Here is a 20,104-nt window from a genome sequence, read left to right as displayed (position 1 = left end):
GAAAAGTCTAATGTAAAAAATATTCTTGTCCGACTATTTTTACATACGTGTGCGTCCAATATCGGTATAACAAATGAAAAAATAACAGAAGATTAGTTCCAAGATAATATCAGAGAGGCGCTATACAATAATATGCGAATATATACACGCACCACACATACGCATACACAATACATTCATACTTATAGCGTTTTCGATTATACAGGATTTGAACGACCCAGGGTTGATCAATCACTATTTTACTATAAATGCAAGTCTTTCATTGGTGGAGAGGTTGCAATGACGTCATTAACCAACCCTGGGTCGTTCAAATCCTGTATAATCGAAAACGCTATTAGATTATGACTTATGCCGATAATATCACTCTAATTTTTAGTTCCATCGAAATGATGGCGCTTTCGCGTCGGAGTTCGTCAAGCACTCCAGCATCCTCTTAACTCAGGGCTGCACAACTGGCGGTCCAGTAGCCACGCTTGGCTATTGCGTTTGTTCCCCTGCCTTCACTCGTAGCGTAGAGGCTTCCCCCACTATCGCCTAAAGCGCTGGCGGAGCAGCCGCTAGAGGATGGTGTGGTGCCACCATGATTTTGACACTTCGGTTTTTAAGTTTTAACGTAATATTTATTATGAGTGTTGAAGGCGAATCATGGGACAAAATCTATCTCTGGCTTTTCCATTAGAAGTATGTATCAGTTTTTATGTTACCATTGTACAATTTATAAAAGAATACCATATGTTAATTTACACGGGCAATAATTTTTACAGTTCCAATTATATCTTCACATTGGATTCTAATTAATAGGAAGAAATCAATGCGTAGCTCGTAGCGTTTATTTATTTAATTTTTAATGTTCCGACTATCAAGACATTGTATTTATTTTGTAATTTATGGTAAATGTCACTGAAGAAGGCCTAACATAGGCAGAAACGTTTGATTTTGAATGTATTTTATATCTATAATATAATTTGATTTTATGCACGAACACCTTGCAACGGCTCTTTTCGCCTCTTATCCCTAATTATTGTTAATTTTGGAGCTTATAACTAATTTTAAATTGTTATATATACGCAGGCGTTAACATGCGTTCTATTCCGTTTTTTGATAACATCAGAATACTATTTGGTAATACAACTTGCTTAATTGTGAAGAAATTTATAAAAATGTCGAAACTTCTTTTATCTCTACGTTTACGTATTAGATTCTTAAAACATTGTATTAATCTTAAATTAACTCCGCCACACTTAGAGCATGCCTATAACAATAGAATCTTCTTATATCAAGATTTTAACAACAAAATTTTAAATTGTTACATGTTAAAACACATTAGCAAAATCATAAAATTGGAATTACGTGACGCTCACGATCATGCCCGTGTTACCCTTAACAAATTATATAACATTTCGAATCTCATCTCTCGTACCTTACCCTGTTATACCGCATCGGTCTTTTTCTCACACCAAGAGCGAATATATCTGCGGAATTGGAGTAGGGAATGTATCAGAATTGACAATAAAGTCAGTTGGTTAAATTTAAAAAAGAATAGAAGAATGATATCGTCAATTCAACCGATTAGGTATCATATAAACGCTCCTTCAAAAGATATACACAGCAAGGATAACACAGATAGGGTCACCAAACTTTCATCGGAGGTCGATCCCAACAACACACAATATAATGATGTTTTCTCAGTTGATATATCCGCGGACTCTTTTGCGAATGAATTCAATTTGAAAACCCTCCACCACAAATGGCTAGTGAATCTTTCTGACGTCGAAATACCACATCAGGCTAAATCTCTATTACAATTGGGTGACAGGTTCGGAATGCCGATTACTAATGAAGACAAAACCAAAATTTCTATGAATCTCATAAAAAACTTGGAAAGAAATGTAGAGAAATGCAACAACAACGTAGCATATGAGATCAGAAATAAATCGATACAAGTTGTGACGTGACTTTTTTTTTGACGTCCGTCACAAGGGCGAGAAAGCCCGATCGAGGAGGGAAATTTGAGGTCGGAGACCCCACCGCGGGGGGGCGACGACCTCTCCCTCTTAATTCCTTTTTTTGGAGATTTTAGATTTTGCGTTGTAGCGAATTAAGCGAGTCGTGGTGAGTGGCCAAACTCCCATATTGTGAATTACCGTGGAGCAGCCTTCGTGGGACCTACGAGGGACTCAGCAGGCAGGACGACGGAGGCCCGGACGGCGTGCGGACGGATCCAGGATAAGGGCAAGTAAAAACACCTTGTCACTATCATCCGATTCCAGACACAGTCGCTACCGCAGTTACGATTTCAGATACGGAGCATATCGGGGCCAGTTCACGACCGATGCAAAGAAGGCTCGGATCTGGAAACGGAGAAGGCCACGAAGGGCGTTAACGGCAGCTGCCAAAAGAGAGAGACCGGGGTCACCTCGGAAAAGCGTCACCGAGGGCCGAAAAATCGAGGAGCGACGCGAGGATCGAGATCGCTAGAGATATCGAAGGATCAAGTAGCGCTAATCGATAGCGCGGATCTACATGCGCAGGACGATGCGCGGAAGGTCACCGCTGTCCGGCGAGCCTCGCTGTCGTCACTGTTCGGCGAGTCGGCAACCTGGGCGAAACCTCGAGGACTACCACGGGCGTACCAGCCATTTGTAAGGCCACCACTTCGACTTCGCGGTAAGAGCGGTATCAGTAGGCGGCCCGAGCCTTGCGGAAATAAGAACCCGCCTGGTTTTCGTGAAAGTGTATTAAGAGTACCGAAATGTCTCGCGATATGTTGCGAGGTTAGATTTAGGCCGGGCCCCGCTGACTACCGCTTCTATAGAATAAGATTTCACCATGCTATCCCCCTCGGGGCTGCCGAGCCGACAGTCGTTTTGCGTTAATTAATGTCTCTCGTTCATGAATGATAATTTCGCGTCTATTGGTGTATTGCTGTACCGAGTGTTAGAATTTTTGGAGTTAGCCTATCGCGTATCTCTCGCCTCGGCCTTCGGTCGAGCGTTTACATTCAGAACCGTAAGAATAATACTGAGATAGAGTTCGTATTGTAGGCTAACCGTTATGAAGAAAGATTGAAGTAGAGCTAATTGTAACAACCGCACCGAATAAAAGTTACTGAATTTGTACGCCGAATATTATACCGCGTGAGACGAAAGTACGCGGATTTCCGCGAGTTGAACAGTGAAATCATAACGCCTCTCACTGAGATAACACATGTCTCCACTCCGCGGGATTGTTAAGACGCCCGTCACCCGGCGTCAATCTCACTTAATCTAATTTATAATTAAATGTTATTTGTTACTGATTAGTGTGTTCTTAATAACCGTTTATTTCAGACTCCTCTCTCCAAACCGGGTTAGCATCTCTAAAGAACCTCGCCCCTCTGCCATTTGTAGAGTGGGCTAGTCGCGCTTATTGCCGTTGCTCTTTAAAAGCAAAAATTTGACTCTAACGTAATTTGTTCGTGTGGCGCGTTAATCCGCGCCTGGCGCCCAACTATAAGTTTCGCGATAATTACTAAGATCTATAAAATAGAGCAACGAGGTTTGACACGCTTACCGGCGGGTGTACTTCTGCCCGACGGAAAAGTCGTCGCAAAGTAATTAACAGATTTTGTAAGAATGATCTTCACTTGAACCATGAAGACAGGATTCTCCACACTTGGCTCACTAATACGGAAAAATTTGTTAAGGATAACCCGGATTTAATCATAACTCGAGCTGACAAAGGGAATTCCACTGTTGTCTTGAACTTACACACATACATTGAAAACATGGAACTTCTATTAACTGACTCTACCACATATTGTGTTATTAAAAAAGATCCAACAAAAACACTAACTAACAATCTAAGAGAACTAATACTGAGATGGAAGAACAAGAGACATATTAACGAATACACCTACAGAAGACTTCTGACTACTGATGGTCTTTTACCTAGAGCATATGGATTACCGAAGATCCACAAACCAAATCATCCTTTAAGAATCATAATTTCTTCCATTAATAGCCCTCTTCATGCCTTATCCTCCTTTCTTCATAATATCCTTTACAACAGTCTTCCCAAATCCAACAGCCACATCTCTAACAGTTTTCAACTTGTAAACAAAATGAAAGGGTTAAAACTTGAGGGTGATTATCAATTAATTTCCCTCGATGTGACATCAATGTTCACAAACATTCCGTGTGATCTGGCAATTGAGAGTATAGTGAATAGATGGGATTTGATTTCGAGACATTCTCCGGTTCCTTTAAATGAATTTTTAGCTGGCATACGGTTAGTTTTAAATTCTACTTTTTTCAAGTTTAATAATAAATTTTATAAACAAACTTTTGGAGCACCAATGGGTTCACCATTGTCCCCAATAATAGCCGACTTAGTTATGCAAGATATTGAGAAGCAGGCAATTGATAAATTAACCTTTAAATTTCCATTTTTTTATAGATATGTAGATGACATTGTTTTGGCTGCCCCCCCCCCACACACTCTCAATAATATCCTTGAAACATTTAATTCAATTCATGATAGAATAAAATTCACGTTAGAAATAGGCTTCAATAATCAAATTAATTTTTTGGATGTTACATTAAGATAATTACATTTCTAGATAAAAGCAACATAATCTGTGATTGGTTTCAGAAACCCACTTCTTCAGGTAGATATTTAAATTATTACTCCCATTATCCTTTCTCACATAAAAAAGGTGTAATTTTTAACTTAGTTGACAGGATCTTTTTACTCTCACATCCTAAATTCCACCAGAAGAATCTATCCACTGCTATCAACATACTTATGTTGAATTGTTACCCGTCCCAATCAGCAGACAATGTTTTTTAAATAAATTTTTAATATTTATTTTTCATTAAATGTACATTGTATAAATAATTGTAAAAATAATATTTATTTAATCTTTATTAATAATTTATTTAACATGAAATATTCGTTAAAAATAATAATTTAGAATAAATGTTTATGTAATGTTTATGTAACATTTATTTAACATAAAATATTCGTTTAAGATAACAGTTTTAAAAAAATGTTTAAGTAATGTTTAGTTAACATTTATTAAATATTTACATATATTTTCACATAATGAAATAATATTCGTTTAAAATAATAATTTAGAATAAATGTTTATATAAGGTTTATTTAACATTTATTTAATATTTATATATTTTTACTTTTAAATGAATTATTTATTTGCATAATTGATGAATGAATATTGAAGAAACAATCTAATGTTTATTTAATCTTTATATGCATTAAATTATATAAAATAAATAAAATAACTAACTATTAAAATAAATAAAAAATCTAATAAAATAACTAACAATTATTTTGATATTTATTTCAATCATGTTATTTCCCACACAGCACATGATATCATTCGAATATTCTGTAGTCATACTGTGAATATACGTACTGTACATAATATACTGAGAATATTTCTATAACATCTTTTACAGTATATTATTTTTCGTATATTCTCAGAATAATAAGAATGACATAACCTGTGCTAATTGGATGAGCGTGGTCACGTGGTTTTCTTCTCGAGATCGTGCCGACTGCAGCATGCTGCAGGCACATGTTTTGCCATTGTTAAACATTGGGCGCGTTCAGCAGAACAAATCGCTTGGTAGCAATCGAACATGATTGGCTCTTACTTTTAGAACCAACAAATCAACGTTAAGTGTTGACTAGACGACAATTCAGCAGTTGTTCTGCTGAACGCAGCCATTGTATGAGGTTTCGTGATTCACGATCCGCTGTGTAGTTGCTGTGATTGTCGAGTAAAAAATCTTTGAAAAGTACCTGAAAATAAGAAAGGTATGTATACTTTTAATTCCTTGCATCTCATGTAAATATATATTTAAATATATTTCTATATTTGTCATTGAAGAATATGCCAAAAGATGTACCGTTTCATGAACTTTCCAAGAAAGCCAAAATACGGAGATTAAACGCTGAACATGAAGAAAAACTTAGTTCAACCGATTCTTCAAATAAATTTGATCAATCGGATATTCAACAATCATATACTTACGTTAGAAACAATAACTGCGAAATACCAGATTTTCTTCATCATCTTCAAAATGAATCAGAACCTTCTCATCATTCTGAACTTTCTCATCATTCTGAACTTTCTCGTCATTCCAAACTTGGTCATTATTATGAATTTTCTGATAACTTTAAATATTCTGAATACTCTAGTTTTGAATACAAGGCTAATGATTCTAGAGATAATATTTTACATGAGAATATCGATCCTAATGATTTCTCGCCGCATTCACCATCTAATTCAAGCAGTTCTCAATCTAGCAAAAATTCGATTTCTGGGAACTGGAAAGTGCTTAAATTTCTTCGCAGTTGGGCTTTGAAACATAATATAACACACGAAGCTATTTCAGACTTACTTAAAGGTTTGAAAGAAAATCACGAATGTTTTGCTAATGATGAAGCTCAATTACCTGTCAGTGCACGAACATTGTTAAAAACAAAAGTAAAGTTAATTAAAAAAGTTGTTGAGCCTGGCTATTATATCCACATTGGATTACAAAAACAATTATTAAAAATTGCTCCTAAGTATTTAAAAACTGTAGATTCTTTTAAATTATTAATAAATATCAATGGATTACCTCTGTTCAAAAGTTTACCTGATCAAGTATATCCTATATTATGCACTGTAGTATTCATTCCACAGTTACGTAACAAAGTGTTTTCTATAGGAATATATTACGGTAAAGATAAATCTTTAAATTTAGAAGATTATTTACAAGATTTTATTACAGAAATTAATACACTTCATGAGAATGGCCTTTCTTTTGGGAGTCGCACTGTACAGTTAAATGGTATTTATTTTGTTTGCGATGCTCCAGCAAAAAGTTTAATCATGGGAACAGTATCGCATACAGGTTTTTATTCCTGCACTAGATGCACTGTTCGCGGTGTTACGTCGGACAACCGGCGAATCTTTCTTGATTTAGAAAGTCCTGCTCGCACTTGTGAAGATTTTTTACAATGGAAAGATCCAAAGTTTCGTCGTAAAAATACTCCTCTTACTAATATTGTGGGTTTAGATTTTGTGCATCATTTTGTTCTTGATTATTTACACTTGCAATGCCTTGGAGTAATGCGTTCGATGATAGTAAATATGTGGTACAAGGGAGCAATTCCTCATAGACTTTCGGCTGCTCAAATCGAATTAATGTCAACTCTTCTTGTTCGATTTCAACACTGCATTCCTGTAGAATTTGCAAGGAAACCTAGAGAACTGGACATTGTTTTGCGGTGGAAAGCAACAGAATTTCGATTATTTATTCTGTATATAGGACCAATTATTCTAAAAAGTGTTCTGAGTGAAAAGAAATATATTCATTTCTTAGAATTTAATTTTGCAATGAGAATTTTATTAAACTCAAATCTTTGCAAAGAACAAGAACTTCGTCAATTTGCCAAAGCACTTTTAAAACACTTTGTTCAGTCGACTATAATATTATATAATCAAAACTTTATTGCCCACAATTTTCATAACAATATTCACATAATTGATGATGCAGATTATTTTGTCGACAAATTAGATGATTTTACCTTACATACGGTATCTGCATTTCCTTTCGAAAATTATATGCAAAATATTAAGAAAAAAGTTAGAGGACGTAATAAGCCACTTGAACAAATCGGACGACGAATTGAGGAAATAATGTCGTTTGAGTTTAATTATTTCACAGATCTAGATAATAAATTTCCAAAGTTTTTATATCCCCATAATGTTGGTCCGATATTACCAGATTGTACACGTCAGTACCGTGGTGTTGCTCTTGAAAAATTTAAAATATTTAATAAAAGTCCAAATAACTGCTGTGGTACTGCTACCGGAACTATTATTCAAATTGAAAACATAGCTTTTTGTGAGCGTTTGCAGATTCCAATTGTTATCGGTAGAGAATTTATTAACAAACGTAATTTCTATACTATACCTTCCGAGAGTTCCCGCGTAGGAGTATTTAAAGTTAATAAACTGTCTAATCTCAAAAAGTAGCCATTGTCAGAAATTAGTATAAAATATGTACAATTGCCGTACAAAAATAGCTATGTCGTATCTTCCATTTTACACTGTGACACGCTTTAATTGCTTAATTGAGTAATATATAATACATTTTCAAATGCTATATCTTACTTTTCTATTTCACTCTATTTTTTTCTCTTTTTTCTGGTATTTTGTGTATAAATATATATGCATATATAATCGTTAACATATGTAACAAGAAACAAATCAGGTAAAAATTATTCATATATATGTTACGTCCTGATAGATGTAGAATTTTTTTCGTTGGGCTCGGCGATCGACGTAAACGGGCCTGACCGCACGAGCCGAGCGGCACGTTTAGGACTTGCGACGGGTCAGCGACTGGAAGAGTCGTTTTTACTCCGTCAACAAGTCATCCGCTCGTGGTTCCCTTTTTGGGTCAAGGAATTGAATCCCTATTACCCGGGGCGGAACCTTTGTGCGCAATTTGAGAGGGAAGGTGTGAGGGGGTGACAAACGAGGAGGGTGTGGTTAAATAAAAAAGGACAAAAGTTTAATTTATTAAAGACAACATTTTAATTTGATTGAATTTATAATTAGGATACAAAAACTTAATTCTTGATCGCATGTGTTAATAATTTTATTTGTGTATTCTTTACAATAGTGTGTGTGTGTGTGTGTGTGTGTGTGTGTGTGTGTGTGTGTGAGTGTTTCATTTTTCCGGAGGGAGGACAGAAGAAATAATAAAATAAAGAGGAATGAACTGACTTACTCGTTGCAGGATAGTTTCGGATCGGGTTGAATATGTTCGGTGGTTCTGAACAGGCGCCCCGTTGAGGGATGGTGTGTAGGCGTCGGACCCTTTGTAAAAACGTGGGCACCCTGCTGCGGGATGGTGTCGTCAGAGTGATGGACCCTCTGGTTGAGATGCACCACTTGGTCGCGACAAAGTATCGATCTTTTTTATTTCGCGGCCCGAACCACTTGGCAAACTCGCCTGATTAACTGAGTGACTAATTGTGTATAATAGACGTTGGAGTCACCAAAACACGGGTTTTTATACCCTTTTCTTGGGGTGGATCCATTTGGAAAATCTTAGGTTTTTGAAGCGGGGATCGAATAAGAATTAGTCTTGTGAAAAGATTTTTAATGTGGGGGAGGGTGGCGTCATTTTTAGCTAATAGGATTAGGTTTAGGTAATTAAGTTACTTGGAATGGGGGTAGAAAGAAAGGGGCCCTAACGAATAAGGAATAGCGTCGTTTCGGGTCCGTATGCGATGGGGGTAGGTTTTTGAGGTGGCGTAACCCGGTTGGTGTTAATTAGTATAGGTGGGGTGCATCTCAGTGTCTTAAGATCTAGGTGGGCGTAGTCTTTAGACCGTACGACGGAACGAAGGGTGGTCTATAGAGGTGCTTGCCCCGATTCCCGGCTTCCGGATTGGAGGGTTGAGAATCGGTATATGAGTTCGCGAGGCCTTGGGTCACTGATCTAATAAATTTGACAGTTTACGACTGTCGCGTGGCCCTGGAGTCGCGTGGAGAGTGCGATTAATGCATCTCGGTTTCCCAGACCTACTGAACACGTGCACCGTATCAGGTGTCATGCCTTCTAGGCGTGCGACTGTGGTCATTGCCCGATCGTCACTCGGTAAAACCCTATCTACTAGGGTTCCCGTAGGCGGAATCCAAATATATGGCTAGCTGGTGCCAGTTTTTATTTCTTACTTTAAACATCTGGAGTCGACTAAGGACTCCGGTTACCGCGAGTTTTGACTTTTATGATTTTTCTGATGACGATAGGCACGCTGACCGACCAAAGTATTTTCAAATATCTATCCCCCTTGCTATTTTTCTCTGTGAGAAAGTTCGAGCTCATGGTGTCTCGTGAGAAAAACAGCTCTGGCGTTATAATATTCTTTAAGAGTTTTTGTTGGTCCCGTGTTTACTAGGTCTGGTATTTAATAAAAAGAAAAGAATAGTGAAGTCTGATCAGGACGTAACATATATACAGGGTGTCTGGCAATAATCGCCCCACCGGTCATATACAGGTAGAGGAGGTCAAATCGAGTAGAAAAGTCCTTTACCATTTTTTTATTTTCATAATAAGTACTGAGTAATTAACGAAAAAAGATCGGCGAATCCGCGCGAGTAAAGCGCGCGCAGCGAGAAGGACATCCCACTGCTATGCGATCACTAGGCGCGCGATGAAGCGTTGGGAGGAGCGCTCTACAAATGACAATGGCAACATACGAGCAGCGCGTAACGCTAGATCCTTGTGTCCTAGGCATCGATCACGTAAATTTTCCCCTAGAACGAATCAATGAGAAGTGACGAGTCTCATGCGGATTTCATTATTTTGTGATCACGTAATTTTAATTCCGGTGACAGAGTGAGACATTTAGCGTGAAACTTTTCACTAATAGCCGACATGGTTAAACGGTGAAAATCTAGTGTTTATTAACCTACACAAAATATTAATTGGTAAAATGGCTAAAATTTTTTGGATTTTAAATCTGGCAATAGAAGAAAAACGAAGATTAAAACTAATGCGCAGACATTTACGTGATGTTTCGGATCCATTCAATGTGCCTAAAGCACAGTTCCTACAGTTATATAGGTATACGCATATAAATATATAAAATTAAAGCAAATGTGAAATTGTACATAATGCATTGACACCTTCATATTTTTAATGAGCCTTTAGAAATATTTTTTTATTAACCATTAACATTTAATTGATATCTATTTTGTATGGGTTTTCTATTTATGCAGATTAAGCAAAGAATGTGTACTAGATTTATGCAATAGTTTGCGACCTTATGTACCACAAGAACAACGCTCAACTGCAATACCTCTAGAATTAAAGGTGTGACTTATGTGTGTTAATATATTATTTTATTAAAGGATTAACATTCGTAAAAAATTATTTCAGTATAATCTTTATGTCAATATTACTTTCAGGTTTTATCAACTTTAAATTTCATAGCTTCGGGCTCCTACCAAAGAAGAGTAGGACAAGATTTTTTATCATGTATGTCTCAAGCATCTATAAGTGGAACGATTCACATAGTAGTGGAAGCTATAAATCAAATAATAGATCAGTGGATCAAGTTTCCAATCAAAGAGCAGGAAATCAAAGTCGTCAAAAAGCAGTTTTGGGACAAGTACCAATTTCCCGGAATAATTGGTGCTATTGATGGCACTCACATTGCGATATGGCCGCCAGAAATACTGCGAGAGCACTTATATATCAATAGAAAGTTATATCACTCTTTGAATGTAATGCTTGTATGTATATGGTATACTTTGCATAAACTATACAAATATTGATTGAATTGCAATTATGAACATGAGTACAGAATTGTAAATTTCAGATTTGCGATGTCAACCAAAAAATTCTAGCCGTTAATGCAGGCCACGGCGGACGGACTCACGACTCACGCGTATGGAATGCATCGGTAGTTTGCCAACATTTAGAACAAGAGTACAGAAATGGTAGAACAGGAGCATGGTTGATTGGTATGTATTTAATCGCAATTTGTATTGATATATAATGATATTCTTTATATTTAGAACTTATTAATAAATACTAACTTTTTGCGTGTTACAACTTTGCACAATAATGTAATAATGGGCTTGTTCGTTTTAGCTACACTGGGGCTGCTCTGGGTCTGCTCTACACAGGATAATACAGGACAGATAAATAGTTTGTCCTGTATTATCTTGTTTAGAGCAGACCCAGAGCTGCCCCAGTGCAGCTAAAACGAACAAGCCCAATATGTATTGCTTTTATTAATAGGAGATTCCGGATATCCACTACTCCCATATTTGTTAACTCCAATGTTAAATCAACCCATTGGCACTCCTTCTGCTAGATATACCGAAGTGCATGTTCAAGCCCGTTGCGTTATTGAACGTTGCATCGGAGTGCTTAAAGGTCGATGGAGGTGTTTAAGGAAAGAACGAGCACTACATTACAAACCAGAGTTTGCAGGTTTCCAGTTATTACTAAAAAATATAAATTACTATAGACATTATGGGCTTGTTCGTTTTAGCTGCACTGGGGCAGCTCTGGGTCTGCTCTAAACAAGATAATACAGGACAAACTATTTATCTGTCTTGTATTATCCTGTGTAGAGCAGACCCAGAGCAGCCCCAGTGTAGCTAAAACGAACAAGCCCTATATTAATTGTTATTAATTCACGAGATAAATGATATAATTTTTCTTTGTCGCTCTTTTAGCATTGATAGTGAATGCTGCTTGCGTTTTGCACAATATTGCAAAGGAATATAATATCCCCGAAGTCGATTTATATGTCGATGAAACAGACCGAAAAGATGACGATTTTCCACGGGACATTAATAACGGTAGAGATCGAGCAGGGCAGGAAGTTCGAGAAGCATTGATACGTCGATATTTCACGTAGCATTGTACTATAACACATTATTGTAATGTAAATGTAAACTATAAAGATGTAACATTTAAAAAATAAAAAAAATAAGAAAAGAAACAAAATATTGTAATTACATTTTTTATTATTTATTAAACTTTCCATCAATGAACATTATTTAGTCAAGTAATACATTTTCAGAAAACATAAGTAAATAAGCTAAGAACTAAAAAGTATTATTAAAACTATTTTAGCTTTGATATTTTGTTTGGTATTGATTTTTTCTTATCTAATATCACATTTAAACTTTTCTTATTAATCTAATATCACGTTTAAAACGTAGTTATCATATTGTTACATTACAGTCTTAAAATGAATATATATATTTGTAAGTGTAAAAAGAACAATATATATATATATAAAATATATATATTTTTATATTTTGTTTTTTTAAATTAGATATTTTTAAAATTAATTATCACAAAGATTATTGTCTTAACATGTATGTAACATTTATAAAGAATATTTTAATATCTTGAACAACAGTTTTTTTAATTAAAATAAGTTATTTAAAAAAAAAATAATGCGTAAAATGAAAAAATCATACGCGCGTAGAATGTATTGCAGTCTTTTTCATTCGTACTAGTATCGTATTGTACTTTTTGTTCATTTTTAAGTGGAAGTATCTTCCAATGAGGAATATAAATTTTTAGATAGAACCTGCATATTTGAGTTCATGCTCCTCAGTTCTTGTAATATTTCTTGTTGGATTGCAAGCATATCGCGTTTAGCTTGTAACTCTTCTTTTTTTAATAACAATTTTTCCTCTTGCATTTGTAGCATTTGTGCGGACATGCCACTTAGTGAATTTGATGCAAGAGTGGTACGCGAAGGAACAGGTAATATTGTTTTTCGTTTTTTCGCAAATAATTCTTTACATTTTCTGCCATTTATATTTTCCTTATCAGCTTCATTACCTGAGTTACTACTTGTACTTTCTATGATTAAAGAATGTTGTTTATTTTTGTGTGCAAAATTTGATGTGTAGATTCCTTCGTTGAATGCAGGCTCATTTAAAAGTTCACAATCTTTGATTAATTGCAGCTCGTCACTTTGGATGTTTTCAAGTGGTTGTGTTTCAACAGACTTATCTCCAAATTCATGAACACTTGTTGATTGTAAATGTCTGTCTTTTATAATACCCTGAAAAAAATAAATTTTTTATTCTTAATGTTTTTCATATTTTTTAAAATAAAGGATCATAAACATAATATTATAACAACTACTGTATATTCCAATATTTTTTGGAAATAGAAAGTACTTTATTATCCCAATATTACTCCAATCAGAATGCAATGTTTATAACATATTTTTAAAATATTTGTATATATTAAAGTAATAAATACATAAACGTATTGCTCACACAGTATCAAATCTTTCAGTAAATATAACACTTTATAAACATTTAAAAATGTTATTAGGACCTTGAATAAGTTCTCGCTGTTTTTTTTGTTAAAAAAAAACATTAATTTAAAATATAAGGCTTACAATAACTTTACTCAAAGTATTGTCCATCATTAGAGACCACTTTCTCCCATCTTTCTGGCAGTAATTGAATCCCCCGTCGAAAAAACGATTCATCTTTTGACGCAATCCATGAATCGACCCATTTTTCGGTTTCTTCGAAAGAATGGAAGCGCTGCTCGCTCAAACCATGCGCCATCGACCGAAACAAGTGGTAATCCGAGGGGGCTATGTCCGGTGAATACGGCGGGTGAGGTAGAACTTCCCATTGAAGCGTTTCCAGGTAAGTTTTGACTGGTTTTGCCACATGTGGCCGAGCATTGTCATGTAACAAAATGACTTTGTCGTGTCTCTGCCCGTATAGTGGCCGCTTTTCTTTTAGAGCTCGACTCAAACGCATCATCTGAAGTCGATAGCGAGCTCCCGTGATAGTTTCATTAGGTTTCTTCGTCTTCAAACTTTGTCGGTGCTCCAGAACGTTCTTTATCTTCAAGGTCAAAGTCATTATTTTTAAAGCGCCTAAACCAGTCTCTGCATGTCGTATTCGACAGAGCATTGTCACCATATGTTTCAACAAGAATTCTGTGTGCTTCAGCTGCAGATTTCTTTTGAATAAAGCAGTGCAATAAAATTCCCCGCAAAAACACTTTATTTGGCACAAAAGTAGACATTTTCGCAATAGGTAATTAAACACGTGGTTGACACTGTGGTAAACTGTATCTACTAGAATTTGAGGTTACATATAGTATTACTTAGCTGATGCGTTTCCGTACGAAATTCCATGCACAGAGTGCCGCTACGCCATCTTTTAAGAAACAGCGAGAACTTATTCAAGGACCTATAATACCTGTTCAATGTGTGGCTTCTTTAAAACTGGAACTCCTCCCTGAGGCACATTCGCAATTCCGGCAGCTTCGGGTGTCAGTAATTCCAATAGATTCTCTTCGATGTCAGTAAAATTAACTTTTATAGAAGAACCACCACCTGTACCCCTCGAATATTTCTTCTCTTCGTCTCCTTTTTGAGGACGTTCATTCGCCAGTCATTCCAGCTCTATTATTAGAAAACAAGTATTTACATTATGAGTATCAGGTAGTTAAAAAATAACAAAAATTAGAAAAATAAGTAATATACTATTTTTTAATTGCGCTTTTACCTTTCTCCATTCTTCAGCACTCTTTTTGGGACCCTCACCACAACAATTTAAAGTGTTTGCTAAGTTATCCCACATATCTTTCTGCAAACAAATTCATTATATATTATGTATGTTCGAAAACTCAGAAGGAAAGGAAATAAAGGGAAAGCGCGGTATGCCGGCGCTCGTGATCGGAAAAAGATTGGTGGTTCGCGCGGCGACAATAGGTGAGGCCGTGAAATAGTTCACTCGCGTTTCGTAACATGTCGGTGGTCTTTTATTCCGCACGACCACAAGTGCACACAACTACTTCGTCACAATAGACAGCCAAATAACGTACAAAATATAATACAGTGACTTCAATGACCCGATATTTAAAACGACTCGGAGATCGACCCGGCACACGTGTATCTCTACTCAGCCATCCTCAGCGACCTCCTCCTTCGTCACGACGGATGTGACGACACGACAGCGCTAATCATGTATCGATCTACGCGGAAATCCAGATAAACGCTATCGATAGCTCCGAGCTACGCCGCGATCTCGGAGATGGCGCGCGCATTTCGGATTGCGCGCTTCGTGTCACACTTGCACGAACATACCGCTCGCCTCGCTTATTTAATAAGCGACAAAAACACTTTATAATGAACTAATGACTACTTATATCAACTGACTAAGATTAATACTGATTTACATTTTAGCAGCATGCATAAACTTAATTAATCTACACTTAACCTATAGATATCTCTAGATATCACAGACGCGAATTATTGGGCGTTGGGCGCCGCCCGCCGTAGGGTATGATACTCAAGAAGCAAAAAAAACTAAACGAAGCTACGAATTGTGATCCTCTTCGTCTCGATCAGCGATCGGAAAAAGACACAATTTGTGAATCGGTCGTCGAACGGTAGAGGTCGCAGTCCTCACTTCGCAAACGCGGATCAACCCATCTTCACCCGGGAAGCACTAGGTTATACGCCCTAATTCCCATTTAGAGGGTGGTGCATTGTCGTTTTTAATGATAACGATGTCACCCACGCTCATATTCGCGCATTGATTGTGCCACTTATTGCGCTTCTGCAAAGAGTTCAGAAAGTCTAAGCGCCAAACCTGCCAAAATCGGTCTCGCATCTGCTGCACGAGTTGATATCTAGTCAATCTCGATTCCTGACGATCTAATAGCGACGCATCAGGCAACGCAAGAAGTGGAGCGCCGGTCAAGAAGTGACCAGGAGTCAGATACGATAGATCGTCGGGGGAGTTCGAGAGTCCAGCGATCGGTCGCGAATTTAGGCAGGCCTCTACCTGGCACAACAGTGTCTCTAATTCGTCAATGGTGAGCGTATGTACGCCAACGATACGCTTTAAGTGGTGTTTGACTGACCTTACTCCAGCCTCCCAGATCCCGCCAAAGTGCGGAGCGGAGGCTGGAATAAAGTGCCATTCTATGCCTAACGAGACCATAGAGGATTCGACGGCGCCATCGCACATACTAGCGTAAAATATACGGTATAATTCCGTTTGCGCGCCACGGAAATTTGTTCCGTTATCGCTAAGCACGATCGCAGGAATACCGCGTCGTGATGAAAATCGTCGAAAAGCGGCGATGAATGCGGCGGAAGACAAATCGGTAACGAGTTCCATATGCACGGCACGGGTGATCAAGCACACGAAAAGGGCTATATAGGCCTTACGGGATTGATGACCACGTCCGGCAAAGGCGCGCACTGGCAAGGGTCCGGCATAATCTATTCCAACTTTCAAAAACGGACGCGCCACATTAGTTCGTATTTCGGGCAAATGAGCCATTTTTTGACTGCTCAGATTTGCACGATGTCGAGAGCAGATGACACACTGACCAATAACTGAACTGACAATTATTTTTGCTCGGAGTATCCAATACTCCTCTCGGAGTAGACGTAATGTTAACGACGTTCCCTCATGGAGAGTGCGTAAATGTGCATCACGCACTATTAAACGCGTCAGAGGAGTCTGGCTCAGGATTACCGGATGCTTCCGAGCGAAAGTCAATGGAGCGTGCATTAATCTGCCTCCCATACGAATGGTTCCGTCATCATCAATGAACGGATCCAATGAAAGCAGCGAACTCGACCGTGGTAATCTTTGCCCGGCTCGCAATAAATGAAGTTCCGTCGCATATAACGACGACTGTATGACTTTGATCCAAAAAGTTTTGGCTTCCGTCATCAACTGCGCGGTGTATAAAATCTCCGTACATGGAAGCTGTCGTCGTGTCAGTTTCACGAAGCGTAGAATCAACGCAGTTATCTTGAGCAATTTGCTCCAATCAGAATAACGAGTGGATAGATCCCACTCGGAGACCTTGGTGAAGTGAGTGACGACTGACCGAGCCTCAAGGTCAGAAGTCGGCAGACTCTCAGGCGAGTCGACCGAGGGCCAGGCTTCGGGCTCACAGGAAAGCCACGAAGGCCCGTACCACCATAGTGTATTTTTAATCAATTGAGTCGGAGAGACTCCACGAGAAGCTAAATCCGCAGGATTGTCCTGCGTAGGAACATGACGCCAATTTGCCGGTGGACATTGCGTTTGGATGAGAGACACCCGATTCGCCACGAATACCTTCCATGTGGCCGGAGGCTTACTAAGCCAGGCCAATGTGACGGTGGAATCCGTCCAGGCGTAAATGGGGGCCTGCTCGAGATTTAACGCTGAAATAGTCCAAGCAAGAAGTCGCGATAAGAGCTCGGCCGCGCAGAGCTCCAAACGAGGAACCGAGACCGTTTTCAACGGAGCAACCTTGCTCTTACTTGTTAATAAGAAAACGTTTGGCTCGTGTTTATGAATCACTCGAAGGTAAATCACGGCTGCGTAAGCGGCCTGGGACGCATCCGCGAACCCATGGATCTCGATACTTGAGTCCTCGCGGGTGCGTACCCAGCGCGGGATACAAACCGTAGCAAGTGAAGTAAGTCCGTGGCAGAAAGATACACACCGTTCATTTAGATCCGACGGTAGTGTCGTGTCCCAATCGATCTTAGACAGCCACAACTGTTGAATAAGGATCTTACTGATAATAATGGTCGGCGACAGCCAACCTAGTGGATCGTAGATTCTCGATATATACGAGAGAAAGGTGCGTTTCGTTATGGTCGACGGAACCTCTGATCTAATGCGAAAACTAAAGGCATCCTCTAGTGGTGCCCAATATATGCCAAGAATTTTTAATTGATCATCCTCTTTAAAATCTACGTTTTGTGCAGGATCGCGAATCGTTTCGGATAAATCATAGATTAAATCTGGACAATTGGAACTCCATTTGTGTAGAGGAAACCCGCCCGCGTTGGTCAGTCCTATCATCTGCTCTCGAATCTCGCGACATTCTTCTATCTCCGACGCGCCAAAAAATATATCGTCAACGTATGAATTAACTATGACGTTATGCGCAGCCAGAGGGAAGCGATGCTTCTCGTCCTCTGCTAACTGTCGCAAGACGCGTAATGCTAAAAAAGGGGCAGGAGCGGTACCATAAGTTACCGTCCGTAACCGATACGGAACAACCGCGTCTTTCTCCGATTGCCTCCAGAGAATTAACTGAAAGCGCGTATGATCATCGTGCACGCGAATTTGCCGAAACATCTTCGCAATATCGGCGGCACACACAAACCGGTGCCAGCGCCAACGTAACAGGATGGCACATAGATCAGCCTGCAATTTTGGTCCGATAAGGAGGCAGTCGTTGAGAGACTTTCCATTGCTAGTGCGCGCAGACGCGTTAAATACAACCCTTACCTTCGTCGAAGCGCTACTTGGCTTTAACCACTTGACCTACACGCTTTCTCCCGATTGCTTGGGCCATAGTAAACAGGAAGGTCGGTCGCGCGTTGAAGTACCACGAGTCAGACTCGTGCTTATTGCTTAGGGACCAAATTCCTTACCACGAGTCTTACTCGTGGTTGTAGGCCAAAGGGTTAATACCGGATGATGCGGTATAAAGCATCGCTGTTCCTCGACTTCCGAGGGCGTAAACGGACTCATATGTCCTAATCTTAAATATTCGGTCAAAAAAGCATTATATTCGACAGCCAACTGTCGATCCTTTTTCAACCGACGCTCCAAAGACGAATACATATGGAGCGAATTTTTGTGAGAATCCCCAATATCAAGTGGAAGATCTCCCTTAAACGGCAACGCAACATGGTATCTTCCTGACGCATCACGATTAGTAGTCGCGGTGAAGAGATCTTCGCAATGATTATCCTCAGCGGATAACTTGTTCTGCGAAGGAATCTCCTCAACCTCCCAAAAGCGTTCGATCGCACGAGTCAAATCGGTATTAAATGTCACGTGTAATGACGAAACAGTCGTATGCGACGACAAGACATTAACAGGGCCGTCGTCCACTGGACCGCGCAGCACCCACCCAAATCGTGAATGAATAGCGTACGGTTCTCCGGGAAACTTCACCCGATCTGGAAGTATTATTTCATCATAACAATCGGCACCGAGTATTAAGTCGATCGGCTTATCACTGCAGGGGTCGGAGTCAGCCAATGTCAGTTGACCGACGCCGATCCACTCAGAGGCTTCAACAACTCGTCGCGGAACATAACTAGAGAGACGAGATAAAATAAGAGGCTCGATCACGACGACAAGCTGAGAGTTAATTCGCGACCGTAATTCAACGCGGGTGGAGTGCTTTACGATCCCGGAAACGGTGGCGCCAGTACCCGAAATTGAAGCAGAGCACGCAATTCTTTGTACGTGTAACGTTTGAGCAGCTGCTTCAGAGATTAGCGAACACTCGGAGCCAGAATCTAAAACTGCACGGAATGGCAGTTCACGACCTTCGGCCGTACGCACATGTACCCACGCTGTCGCAATTAACACTGGCTTTAACGTCTTTGACTCGGCGATTCCCGAATGACAGGAAGTTACATTAGATAAGTTCGCGGAATCGTTATTCGAAATGGAAGTAACCACGTTACCATGTATTAACTCTAAATCCGATGCACGCGGCGAGAATGCTTGATGAAGCATCTTATGATGTCGTTT

General features: G+C 38.9%; 3 protein-coding genes across 3 annotated transcripts in view; 2 read left to right on the top strand and 1 right to left on the bottom strand.

Moving 5' to 3' along the window:
• Positions 1 to 7,608: 7,608 nt before the first annotated feature.
• LOC136997091 (putative nuclease HARBI1) lies at positions 7,609 to 12,467 on the top strand. The gene is made up of 4 exons (XM_067347341.1): positions 7,609 to 11,308; positions 11,395 to 11,539; positions 11,820 to 12,014; positions 12,263 to 12,467. The coding sequence occupies exons 1-4, from the start codon at positions 11,054 to 11,056 to the stop codon at positions 12,445 to 12,447; spliced, it is 780 nt and encodes a 259-aa protein (XP_067203442.1). The 5' UTR covers positions 7,609 to 11,053; the 3' UTR covers positions 12,448 to 12,467.
• Positions 12,102 to 20,104, top strand: part of LOC136997089 (putative leucine-rich repeat-containing protein DDB_G0290503) — a 65,919-nt gene continuing 57,916 nt past the window's right edge. The window contains exon 1 of the mRNA XM_067347338.1: positions 12,102 to 12,202. The gene's annotated coding sequence lies outside the window, so the exon portion shown is untranslated. The remainder of the gene's footprint in view (positions 12,203 to 20,104) is intronic.
• Positions 13,341 to 18,688, bottom strand: LOC105667379 (uncharacterized). The gene is made up of 4 exons (XM_067347333.1): positions 15,411 to 18,688; positions 15,092 to 15,172; positions 13,960 to 14,988; positions 13,341 to 13,614 (listed from the first exon to the last, which is right to left on the bottom strand). The coding sequence occupies exon 1, from the start codon at positions 18,686 to 18,688 to the stop codon at positions 16,037 to 16,039; it is 2,652 nt and encodes an 883-aa protein (XP_067203434.1). The 3' UTR covers positions 13,341 to 13,614; positions 13,960 to 14,988; positions 15,092 to 15,172; positions 15,411 to 16,036.

This window comes from Linepithema humile, chromosome 1 (assembly GCF_040581485.1).
Source record: "Linepithema humile isolate Giens D197 chromosome 1, Lhum_UNIL_v1.0, whole genome shotgun sequence".
Taxonomy (NCBI): Eukaryota; Metazoa; Arthropoda; class Insecta; order Hymenoptera; family Formicidae; genus Linepithema; species Linepithema humile.
Note: the sequence above shows the minus strand (reverse complement) of the source record. Positions and strands in the feature narration are given on the sequence as shown.

Excerpts from the sequence above, each read along its gene's own strand:
- LOC136997091 (XM_067347341.1), top strand. The coding sequence starts at position 11,054 with ATGTCTCAAGCATCTATAAGTGGAACGATTCACATAGTAGTGGAAGCT. Across the intron at positions 11,540-11,819 it reads AACAGGAGCATGGTTGATTG|GAGATTCCGGATATCCACTA; the intron begins GTATGTATTTAA and ends TTTTATTAATAG. Across the intron at positions 12,015-12,262 it reads TTACAAACCAGAGTTTGCAG|CATTGATAGTGAATGCTGCT; the intron begins GTTTCCAGTTAT and ends TCGCTCTTTTAG.
- LOC105667379 (XM_067347333.1), bottom strand. The coding sequence starts at position 18,688 with ATGTTTCGGCAAATTCGCGTGCACGATGATCATACGCGCTTTCAGTTA.